Source organism: Oncorhynchus nerka, linkage group LG20 (assembly GCF_034236695.1).
Source record: "Oncorhynchus nerka isolate Pitt River linkage group LG20, Oner_Uvic_2.0, whole genome shotgun sequence".
In the NCBI taxonomy this organism is placed as follows: domain Eukaryota; kingdom Metazoa; phylum Chordata; class Actinopteri; order Salmoniformes; family Salmonidae; genus Oncorhynchus; species Oncorhynchus nerka.
In genome coordinates, this window is record NC_088415.1 from 16,827,360 (window position 1) to 16,840,007 (window position 12,648).

A 12,648-nucleotide genomic window follows, 5' to 3' on the forward strand; every position below is an offset into this window, starting at 1 on the left:
CCTGGGGACCCCAAGGTGTGCACGTTTTGGTTTTTGCCCTAACACTACACAGCTGATTCAAATAATCAAAGCTTGAATATGAGTTCATCATTTGAATAAGCTGTGTGATACTATGGCAAAAACCAAAAGGTGCACCCCTTGGAGTCCCCAGGACCGAGTTTGGGAAACGCTGGACTAGACACATACAGTTTGTTTGGAATTTGTAATTCCTCAGTTTGCCATCGTTTGCCTTTTATTGTTGGAGCTTTGATAAGTAGGCCCCTGTACACTAGCACATGGTTACTTAACAGATCTGCCTCTGGTGCACTGTGACACCGCTGTGAATCTATTGTCAATACATCCACTCCTGTGGGTGGCAGGTTCGAATCCCTGAGCTGACTAGGTGAAAATAAAATCTGCCAATGTGCCCTTGAGCAAGGTACTTAACCTTAATTGCTCCTGTAAGTCACTCTGGATATTAGCGTCTGCTAAATTACTTAAATGTCAAAACAACTTTTATTATGTCGTGGTCATGAGATAAATATGTTGTGATCACGACCTAACATGGGAATCCTTTTTTTATTCATATGTCCTCTCTGGACTTCCGTACCGTAGTAGCCAATCTCCTCCAACTGTACACTAATTCATTCTGACCTATTTTCCAACAACAATTCTTGTTTGTAGGTCAAATAATACATCAAATTGGAGAAATGCTTCAAATGACATTTTAACAGTACCACTAAGCACTGTGAATACCAACTATTATCAAAACGTTTAGTATATTTTGATACTGGGTGGAGCCATAGCCATAGATAGTTTGATCGTTGCGGTTTCTGTAGATGCATCATGCATCAGAGTCATTGGGAGAGGTGCACAGATTTTCAGTAAGCATTTAGCCCTGACTGAACTACAGCAGAGACACATGGCTCCCTTGCACTGATCTATTTAAAACCTGTTTACACACACACACACACACACACACACACACACACACACACACACACACAAAACACACACTCACACAGAGAGACAAACAGCAACCAAACAGTATTAGGGACAGACACAGCAACGGCCATTGACAGAGACACAACTCCATTCTCCATTATGATACAATGCAACTGACATGACTCCAGTCCTGAAAGAGAAGCACCGAGCCCTGGAGAGGTTGTCCTGCAGACTGCTGGTACAGTAGCTCTGATCAGAGTAAACTAATGTCATGGTATTGCTTCTTAATCTAACTCTACCGCTACAGCTCAATGTCTGCCGTGTGGGCTGTACAAGGAGCATATCTGCCCTGGTGTAGTGTTACACACACCGTTGTGTCTATTTCTGATGTCTCTCTCTCTCTCTCTCTCTCTCTCTCTCTGTCTCTCTCTCTCTCTCTATCTCTCTCTCTCTCTCTCTCTCTCCAGGTTTAGCAGAGCCATCTTCACCCTCCAAGGTGAGAGATGGACCCCCAGGTGATGGTGCCTGGTCAGGCTGAACATGGACTTCTTCTGCTGGGGCAGCTGGAGAGGATGCGGGGGGCCAGGGAACTGACTGACGTGGTTCTCCTGGCCGAGGGCATTCCATTCCCCTGCCACCGGGTGGTGCTATCCGCCTTCAGCCCTTACTTCCAAGTAAGATAATTGTGCTTGTTTCAATGAACCCCAAAATAAATATTACCATTTTACCATGGTGTTTACCATACTTCTTTTATCCCTCCAGGCCATGTTTACCTGTGGTCTGAGGGAGACCCGTGGAGGTGAGGTGCCTCTCAGGGACACTCCTGCCCAGAGCTTGGAGCTGCTCCTGGGGTACATGTACCGCGCCCAGCTGCCTCTCTCCCACGACAACACTCAGGGAGTGGCTGCTGCTGCCTTCCTGCTGCACATAGACGGGGCATTCAGGTGGGTTCAGGTGGCTACTGTTAGCCATGACACGACTAATACAATCACTACATTATGGTCACTATTACAGGTTGTGTCAGAGCTACATGTTGGACAGCATGGATACTTCCAACTGTGTAGGACTGTACCACTGGGCCAGAGACCTGGGGGCCGCTGACCTGGCAGACCTGGCCCTGAGATACTTGTGTCGTCACTTTGCCCAGGTAGGACCATATAATTCAGTATAATCTGAGTATAATTCTTCCCAACTGCCACAGTCATGTCCATTTCCTCTTCTCACCACAAGAGAGCAGTAGTTCCCTGCATCTGTCTACAGGCAGAATTAAACAGAGCGGTCTGACATATAAACATTTATTAAATGTATTACCTACTCTCGCTCACAACGTCATCTCTTTGTATCACCTCTCTTCTCTTTCTCTCTCTCTCCCCTCCTCCCCTCTCCTTTCAGGTGTGTCAGGAAGAGGAGGTGTTGGAGTTGGACGCCCAGAGTCTGGGGGGTCTGCTGGGTTCAGACGACCTGAATGTGACCCAGGAGGAGAGCGTTCTGGAACTGGTGCTGCGCTGGGTGGAGAAGCGCAGGGGAGATGAGCAGAGTGAGGCCCAGGCCGTGGAGCTCCTCAGGCGGGTACGACTGGAGCTGATAGACCCCAACTTCCTCAGGAGGGCCAGGAGGAGAAACCCGGTGAGGATGGAAAGAGAAAGAGGAGGATGGAGAGAAGGAGATTTTAAAGCCACCCTACTAATTGTAAGTGTATGGTTGCAGGTATTGCTCCGGGATGCGGAATGCTTCGGAGATGATCGACGCGGCTCTTCAGACTTCTTATCTCTCTGTGGCGGCTGCCCCTCCTCGCCCCACCCTGCGTTACGGGATGGAGACCACAGACCTGCTCCTCTGCCTGGGGGGGACTGATGAAGGGGGCATCCCAGCCCGCCGGGGGGGTCAGGCTGACCTCAGCTTATGCTTCGCCCCCCAGGCCAGAAGGACGTACTACATCCCCTCTCCAGTGAAGGGGACAGGGACGATCACGGCAGGGGCGGTGACAAGGGACAACAGCATAGTGGTGGCTGTGGAAGAGGAGGACGAACACAGGACCAAAAGGCTGGGGATGTACAGGTGTGGTGTGTGTGTGTGTGTGTGTGTGTGTGTGTGTGTGTGTGTGTGTGTGTGTGTGTGTGTGTGTGTGTGTGTGTGTGTGTGTGTGTGTATAAAATACATACCTGTCCTCTGTTGTCTGCCCAGGTATGATCGGTCTTGTGAGGGCAGCTGGGAGGAGCTATGCTGGGTGGGGTACAGGGACATGTATGCCCTGGCGGCACTAGGTGATGCCCTCTACCTGCTGGGGGGACAGATGAAGGTCAGGAACCATTACATCATCACCAACAGTGTTGAGAGGTGGTCGCTGAGAAGGGGTGGGTCCTGGCTGAGCTTCGCTCCTCTGCCTCTCCCATTGGCCTGTCACTGTGTGGTCAGCCTCAAGGACCACCTTTACGTGCTGGGGGGCTGGACGCCACAGGTGAGCAGGGATGTCAGTCAAAAAACCACTCAATCAATCACATATAGGTTATGTGATGCTTTTTACAAATGCATTTGTTACAAAGTGCAACTTGGGAAAAACTCTGATCCTCCTCCCTTCTCCCTTCCTCACCCCCATCCTCTCTCTCCACCCCTCCTTCGTCCCCCTCCAGTCGGACCATCCAGACGATGAGCCAGACAGGCTGAGTAGCCGTGTGTTCCAGTTTGACCCAGGCAAGGACCGGTGGATAGAGTGTGAGAACATGAGATACTCACGCTACCGCTGTGGAGTCGCTACACTCAATGGAGAGATCTACATGCTAGGTTAGAGCACGTCTTTCAAAGGAGAGATCTACATGCTAGGTTAGAGCACGTCTTTCAATGAACAGATCTACATGCCAGGTTAGAGCACGTCTTTCAATAGAGAGATCTACATGCCAGATTAGAGCACGTCTTTCAATGGAGAGATCTACATGCCAGGTTAGAGCACGTCTTTCAATGGAGAGATCTACATGCCAGGTTAGAGCACGTCTTTCAATGGAGAGATCTACATGCCAGGTTAGAGCACGTCTTTCCATGGAGAGATCTACATGCCAGGTTAGAGCACGTCTTTCAATGGAGAGATCTACATGCCAGGTTAGAGCACGTCTTTCAATGGAGAGATCTACATGCCAGGTTAGAGCACGTCTTTCAATGGAGAGATCTACATGCCAGGTTAGAGCACGTCTTTCAATGGAGAGATCTACATGCCAGGTTAGAGCACGTCTTTCAATGGAGAGATCTACATGCCAGGTTAGACCACGTCTTTCAATGGAGAGATCTACATGCTAGGTTAGAGCACGTCTTTCAATGGAGAGATCTACATGCCAGGTTAGACCACGTCTTTCAATGGAGAGATCTACATGCCAGGTTAGAGCACGTCTTTCAATGGAGAGATCTACATGCCAGGTTAGAGCACGTCTTTCAATGGAGAGATCTACATGCTAGGTTAGAGCACGTCTTTCAATGGAGAGATCTACATGCTAGGTTAGACCACGTCTTTCAATGGAGAGATCTACATGCTAGGACGTTTTCTGTCATTATTTTTCTCACTTCATCCAGATGGAGGCATGAGGGCCAAAACAGTTGGAACATAATAGTGAACAGAACATTTTTTATTTAACTAGGCAAGTCAGTTAAGAACAAATTCTTATTTTACAGCATTGAAGGTCCCCAAGAACACAGTGGCCTCCATCATTCTTAAATGGAAGATGTTTGGAACCACCAAGACTCTTTCTATAGCTGGCCTCCCAGCCAAACTGAGCAATCAGGGGAGAAGGGCCTTGGTCAGGGAGGTGACCAAGAACCCGATGGTCACTCTGACAGAGCTCCAGAGTTCCTCTGTGGAGATGGGAGGACCTTCAAGAAGGACAAGCATCTCTGCAGCTTTCCACTAATCAGGTCTTTATGATAGAGTGGCCAGACGGAAGCCACTCCTAAGTAAAAGGCACATGACAGCCCGCTTGGAATTTGCCAAAAGGCACCTAAAGACTCTCAGACCATGAGAAACAAGATTCTCTGGTCTGATAAAAACCAATATTGAACTCTTTGTCCTGAATGCCAAGCGTCACGTCTGGAGTAAACCTGGCACCATCCCTACCGTGAAGCATGGTAGTGGCAGCATCATGCTGTGGGGATGTTTTTCAGCGTCAGGGACTGGGAGACTAGTCAGGATCGAGGCAAAGATTAACGGAGCAAAGTACAGAGAGATCCTTGATGAAAACCTGCTCCAGAGCGCTCAGGACCTCAGACTGTGGCGAAAGGGGTTTACTTTCCAACTGGACAACAACCCTAAGCACACAGCCAAGACAACGCAGGAGTGGCTTTGGGACAAGTCTCTGAATGTCCTTGAGTGGCCCAGCCAGAGCCCAGACTTGAACCCAATCAAACATCTCTGGAGACATGAAAATAGCTATACAGCAGTGCTCCCCATCCGACCTGATAGAGCTTGAGAGGATCTGCAGAGAAGAATGGGAGAAACTCCCCAAATACAGGTGTGCCAAGCTTGCAGCTTCTTTCCCAAGAAGAATTGATGCTGCAATCACTGCCAAAGGAGCTTCAACAAAGTATTGAGTAAAGGGTCAGAATACTTATGAAAATGTGATATTTCATTTAAAAAAATGTTTTAATATAAATGAGCAAAAATGTCTAAAAACCTGTTTTTGCTTTGTCATTATCGGATATTGTGTATAGATTGTTGAGGGGGAAAAAACTCTTGAATCCATTTTAGAATAAGGCTTTAACATTACAAAATGTGGAAAAAGTCAAGGGGTCAGAGAATTTAGCAGTACGTTCAATCGGCCTCACAACCGCACACCACATGTACAGTGCCTTTGGAAAGTATTCAAAAACGACATTGAAGGCGGCTTACAGTAGAGAAATTAACATAAAATTATCTGGAAATAGCTCTGGTGGACATTCCTGCAGTCAGCATGCCAATTGCAAGCTCCCTCAAAACTTGAGACATCTGTGGCATTGTGTTGTGTGACAAAACTGCACATTTTTAGAGTGGCCCTTTATTGTCCCCAGCACAAGGTGCACCTGTGTAATGATCATGCTGTTTAATCAACTTCTTGATATGCCACACTTGTCAGGTGGATGTATTATCATGGCAAAGGAGAAATGCTCACTAACTGGGATGTAAACAAATTTGTGGACAAAATTAGAGCGAAATAAGCTTTTTGTGCATATGGAAAATGTCTGGGACCTTGTATTGTAGCATGAAACATGGGACCAACGCTTTACATGTTACGTTAATATTTATTTTCAGTGCATATGTGTGTTCTCCAGGGGGTATAGGGTGTGAGGGGGAGGACCGTGGCCAATCTCGTCGCTGCCTGAGCTCAGTGGAGATCTACAACCCAGAAGAAGATACCTGGAGGTCAGGGCCAACCCTCCCCACAGCTCTCCTCTCTTTACGAACCAATGCCTCCAACATTGGGGAGGTGGACGGCAAGCTGTACCTCTGTGGCTACTACAAGGGGGCAGGTGAGAACCAAACACATTTACACTGATCAATCAATAAATGAATCAATCAATTATCAATCCTATTTTGACAGGTCGCCATGAGATCATCACCAAGGAGATCTTAGAGCTGGATCCCAAGGACAACGTGTGGACGGTGGTGGAGCGTCGAGCAGCCATGCATGACAGCTACAGCGTCTGTCTGGTGGCCAACCTCAACCCCCGTGATCTCTCAACCCCGAGCTCTGACCATTGATGAACACAGGACAAAAATGGCCTACTCAGAGGAAGAGAAAACACAGAGACAATATTGCATAAAGAGGGACTCATGTTGCTCTAGGCCTACCCTATAACTTTGTTTCATCGTCAAGACATGATAGCCTATAAGCTTATAAGTACTGTATGTGGTATCTCTCAGATGAAAGGATAAGGTATGGAAATCAATTGCTTTGTAAACGTACTCTGTAAGGACAGTCTAAGCTTTAGACCAGGGGTATACAACTCTTACCCTATGAGGTCCGGAGCCTGCTGGTTTTCTGTTCTACCTGATAATTAGTTGGTGTCCCAGGTCTAAATCAGTCCATGAAATAATGCAGTAGAACTGGCAGTTGAGCTTGAGGGCTATAGACTACTAGCCTATCACACAGACTCTGCATGATGTGATGCCTGTACTAACATCTGAACTCTTGTGTTTCAATAAAATACAAATTAAGACATTCAGGCTTTCCAAATATAAAATGTCTGGTCTGTAGGCCTATTTCTCTCCTTCCACAATACATATTCACAGTTTAACAATGTACTGGAAGATGTCCATCTCAAGCGTTTATTTTTCCGGGGAACGGGAAACAAACAAGTCTGATTGAACGGGTCATTCCTCGAGGACGTTGCTTACGTGCCAAGCATTCCTTCTCCTTCTCCTACTGTTCGGCATGGTCAGAAATAGGTCGGCGGAAAGCCCAAACGATCCTAAATTAGTGTGACGCTGCATGTTGCTATGACAGCTGGTATCGGGTATGGACAGGGGCGGACCCACCAACCCAATGGGACCATGTGGTTCTCACTGCTGATTTGTTGTGATTTGTTTTCAGATAGAGGAAAGAGAGAGAGCGAGTATGAACAGCAGCATAAGAACGGGAGGCGAGACAAATGGAACAGGGGTTTCCCTAATGAGCTGATGTCTGGGATTATTAACCGAATACCCCTTTGACATTTTAATTTCCTCAAGCAGAGTGAATCATTGATAGTAGCCTGGTGTTTTGTTGCTTCATCTATCTGCTATGAAACGCGGCAATTTGAGGCTTCCTTTAGTTGTTTGTAGGGATAAAGAAATATAACAAATCCTGTGTCAGTTTATGAAATATTTCCGCTGCCAAGTAGGCAACTAGTTGCGACAGGTGCGCACTGAGCGAGACCAGGATGGGCAGGCGGGAAATTCGCAGAGACCACCGCAGCAGCAGCAGCGTGATGAGCACTGAAGACCGGTCAGAACGGAGGGAGAACATGCAGGACACGGCAGATACCGAAATCGGCAATGATGGCTCCGAGACCTCAAGTCTGGACAGCCGTCGTCTCCTCAGCGGGGACAAGCGCCCCAGCCACACCGGGGAAAGTGTCTCTATGCCGGTGGAAGTGAAGAAGCACCAACATAAACACAATTTGAAACACCGCTACGAGGTAATGGAGACGCTGGGAAAAGGCACCTACGGGAAAGTGAAGAGGGCGGTGGAGAGAACGACCAGGAAGACAGTAGGTGTTTTTGTTTGTTTTTCAATTAAATATGTCTCTGTCTATCTCGATCCTATACTGTCCTTCCATTCCATGTGTTAGCCTTTTATGTCATATTATAACCAAAATGTTCACTTTACAGATATTAGACCAACTCATCATTGCAACCAAATGTTTGTGAATGTGTGCTGCCTTCTATGTTAGGGGTACCAAGGCAAAATATGCATCTGTTATTGACATTTAGTTTGTTACCTGTATCGTGTGTTTGCTATGTCATTCCAACAAAGGGACCCCGGATGATGTGTGTGTGCTCTTGCCCTTGGCTGTGCCTGGAAGTCTCAGGCAGCTGTCCTTCAGTTATGTTTTGGTTCTTATCAGAATCATTTATTGTGTGTGTTATTAATTATTCATGTGTGATAGAGGACAGATTGTATGGGGAAGGTGTTGTCTTCGGTCTAATGAATAGATGCATACTTTGTGTGCCTGTGTGCCATCTGTAGTGGATTAGCTCATACCCGCTGCTATGCCAGGGATCAGGGGCCTTCTGAGGGCCTAGGCCACCTTCTCGTTATCTGACTCATTACCCTTGACCCCTCACACACTCTCACTGGCATGCACCCAGGCCCACACACAGACACGGAGGGCAGGCAGCCCAGCGGTTAGAGTGTAACCGAAAGATGTAAAAATCTGCAGTAACTGCCCTTCAGCGAGGTAGTTAACCCCACAACAACTACTCCCCAGACTTCGATGAAGACAGACATGGTGTTAAATGTGGAAGACACATTTTGGTTGAATGTATTCAGTTGTGCAACTGACTAGGTTTTCCCTTCCAAACACAGACCAAATGTAACAGACATAGTTCCATTCTAGGTGTGATAATGAAGGATTGGTTATTCTAAAGGGGAAAAGAACCATATAACATGTGCATTATATGATTTGCAATATGGCTATTGGCTATTAATGTACCTGAGAAAAATAATACATTATGAGAGAGAGAATTGTTTTGTTTTAATGGTTTTGTTGCTCGTAGTTCAGGGTTTAATCCTTCAGTCTACTGTGAGCTGAAGACAAAGAGATAGATACCCCTTTCTGATTTTTAGTAAACAAACATGTTATTATAGAGATAATCTGATGGAATATCAGATTAGGAGACTAGCCCAATCCTGTCACTGTCTGCTACTGTACTGTACACCCAGTCCCTCTTTCCTACATTTACTGGAGAGCGGGGATAAAGAATAGAAGAGAGGGAGAGCGAGATGGTGGTAGAATTCCTTGAGCCAGTGGCCAGTGCATACTGAGAATTCCTTGAGACAAATTGACCATATTTTTAGAAACAGGATCGGGAGCTGTTGTCTGAGTGAAGAAGGACAGATGAAGAAGAGATGTGGTGGGGAGGGGGAAGATGTGGAGGGGGTCTATGGAAAAGGAGAGAAGGAAGGAATATAGAGGGCCGGGGCATTGACTCCAGATTAGGGTCGGAACATTTTGGCATCCTTATAGACGGCCTACTAATGGAGACGAGTCTGGGAGAGGGATGGAGGGAGAGAGTCTGGGAGGGGAGAGGCTGGGAGAGGGATGGAGGAAGAGAGTCTGGGAGGGGAGAGGCTGGGAGAGGGATGGAGGAAGAGAGTCTGGGAGGGGAGAGGGATGGAGGGAGAGAGGGATGGAGGGAGAGAGGGATGGAGGGAGAGAGGCTGGGAGGGGGATGGAGGAGAGAGGCTGGGAGGGGAGAGAGGCTGGAGGGAGAGAGGCTGGGAGGGGGAGAGGGATGGAGGGAGAGAGGCTGGGAGAGGGATGGAGGGAGAGAGGCTGGGAGAGGGATGGAGGGAGAGAGGCTGGGAGGGGGATGGAGGGAGAGAGGCTGGGATGGGGAGAGAGGCTGGAGGGAGAGAGGCTGGAGGGAGAGAGGCTGGGAGGGGGAGAGGGATGGATGAGAGAGGCTGGGAGGGGAGAGAGGATGGGAGGGGGAGAGGCTGGGAAGGGAGAGGGAGAGAGTCTGGGAGGGGGAGGGGAGAGGGGGTGGAGGTCTGGGGGGAGGGGAGAGAGGCTGGGAGGGATAGAGGGAGAGAGTCTGGGAGGAGAGGGGAGAGGGATGGAGGGAGAGAGTCTGGGGTATGTCAGTACAGTAAGCTTTGTTGTAGGTCACTTTCACTGACTGAATGTGGGACTGAATGTGTGCAAACTGCATTATTGGACATATTATAGGAGGGCAGTTGAACTCCCTCTTATGTTAGATAAGGCTCTGCCACCCAGCAAGTACACTAATTCTATATTTGTACTACATATGTTTAGACTCATGACTCCATCTCTTTCTCTCTCTGTGTCCCACTTTCTCTCTCGCTCTCTCTCTCATACTCTTTCTATCTCTCATACTCTTTCTCTCGTTTCAGCACACACCCTAGTCATTGTCCTTTCAGGAATGCTGTGTGTTCCCGTAGGTGTCTAGAAGAGAGCAAAACCCAGAGTGTCCTTCCCTCCTTTCTCTGTGCTCTGCTGGTCAGGTCTTAATGCCCCAGAGGAAGGCAGGAGGGGGCAGTGGAATGCCAGGCTTTTCCCCAGGCAGGCCTGAAGTGACGCCCCCCCCCCCTGCTCTCAGTTCTCCTTCTATTAACCCTGTGCCTCCCTCTTCTCCACTCCCTCCTACTCTCAGTTCTCCTTCTGTTAACCCTGTGCCTCCCTCTTCTCCACTCCCTCCTGCTCTCAGTTCTCCTTCTGTTAACCCTGTGCCTCCCTCTTCCCCACTCCCTCCTGCTCTCAGTTCTCCTTCTGTTAACCCTGTGCCTCCCTCTTCCCCACTCCCTCCTGCTCTCAGTTCTCCTTCTGTTAACTCCCTCCTGTCAGCCTCCCCTTCCCCCTCTTCCCCACTCCCTCCCTCCTGCTCTCAGTTCTCCTTCTGTTAACCCTGTGCCTCCCTCTTCCCCACTCCCTCCTGCTCTCAATTCTCCTTCTGTTAACCCTGTGCCTCCCTCTTCCCCACTCCCTCCTACTCTCAGTTCTCCTTCTGTTAACCCTGTGCCTCCCTCTTCCCCACTCCCTCCTGCTCTCAGTTCTCATTTCTGTTAACCATGTGCCTCCCTCTTCCCCACTCCCTCCTGCTCTCAGTTCTCCTTCTGTTAACCCTGTGCCTCCCTCTTCCCCACTCCCTCCTGCTCTCAGTTCTCTTTCTGTTAACCCTGTGCCTCCCTCTTCCCACTCCCTCCTACTCTCAGTTCTCCTTCTGTTAACCCTGTGCCTCCCTCTTCCCCACTCCCTCCTGCTCTCAGTTCTCCTTCTGTTAACCCTGTGCCCCCTCTTCCCTGCTCTCCCTCCCCTGCTCTCAGTTCTCTTTCTGTTAACCCTGTGCCTCCCTCTTCCCCACTCCCTCCTACTCTCAGTTCTCTTTCTGTTAACCCTGTGCCTCCCTCTTCCCCACTCCCTCCTACTCTCAGTTCTCTTTCTGTTAACCCTGTGCCTCCCTCTTCCCCACTCCCTCATACTCTGTTCTCTTTCTGTTAACCCTGTGCCTCCCTCTTCCCCACTCCCTCCTGCTCTCAGTTCTCCTTCTGTTAACCCTGTGCCTCCCTCTTCCCCACTCCCTCCTGCTCTCAGTTCTCTTTCTGTTATCCCTGTGCCTCCCTCTTCCCCACTCCCTCCTGCTCTCAGTTCTCTTTCTGTTAACCCTGTGCCTCCCTCTTCCCCACTCCCTCCTGCTCTCAGTTCTCCTTCTGTTAACCCTGTGCCTCCCTCTTCCCCACTCCCTCCTGCTCTCAGTTCTCTTTCTGTTAACCCTGTGCCTCGCTCTTACCCCCCCTTCCTCATGCTCTCCACTGCCCCCTCTCACACCCCTTTTACCCCCTCAACCTCTAAGCCCTTTCACCAAATGCTAGTCCTCCCTCCTTTCCTCACGTAGTCTCCACTACCCCCTTCTCCCCCACCATTTCAATTCAAGGGCTTTATTGTCATGGGAAACAAATATTGACATTGCCAAAGCAAATTAAGTAGATAATAAACAAAAGTGAAATAAACAGTAAACGTTACACTCACAGAAGTTCCAAAATAATAAATTACTTTTGAAATGTCTTTACGTATATACTGTTGAAGTCAGAATTTTACATACACCTAAGCCAAATACATTTAAACTCAGTTTTTCACAATTCCTGACATTTACTCCTAGTAAAAATTCCCTGTCTTAGGTCAGTTAGGATCACCACTTTATTTTAAGAATGTGAAATGGCAGAATAATAGTAGAGTTATTTATTTAAGCTTTTATTTATTTCATCACTTTCCCAGTGGGTCAGAAGTTTACATACACACAATTAGTGTTTGATAGCATTGCCTTTAAATTGTTTAAAGCCTTCCACAAGCTTCCCACAATAAGTTGGGTGAATTTTGGCCCATTCCTCCTGACAGAGCTGGTGTAACTGAGTCAGGTTTGTAGGCCTCCTTGCTTGCACACATACTTTTTCAGTTCTGCCCACAAAGTTTTTATAGGATTGAGGTCAGGGCTTTGTGATGGCCACTCCAATACCTTGACTTTGTTGTCCTAAAGTCATTTTGCCA

At 48.2% G+C, this 12,648-nt stretch overlaps 1 protein-coding gene and 1 pseudogene across 1 annotated transcript in view; both read left to right on the forward strand.

The window, feature by feature from the left end:
* Positions 1–958: 958 nt before the first annotated feature.
* On the forward strand, positions 959–7,108 carry LOC115101615 (kelch repeat and BTB domain-containing protein 12-like; annotated as a pseudogene).
* A 344-nt stretch (positions 7,109–7,452) lies between these two features.
* Positions 7,453–12,648, forward strand: part of LOC115101993 (NUAK family SNF1-like kinase 1) — a 66,120-nt gene continuing 60,924 nt past the window's right edge. The window contains exon 1 of the mRNA XM_029621462.2: positions 7,453–8,130. Within this exon, the coding sequence (XP_029477322.2) occupies positions 7,801–8,130 (330 nt within the window). The 5' untranslated portion in view covers positions 7,453–7,800. The remainder of the gene's footprint in view (positions 8,131–12,648) is intronic.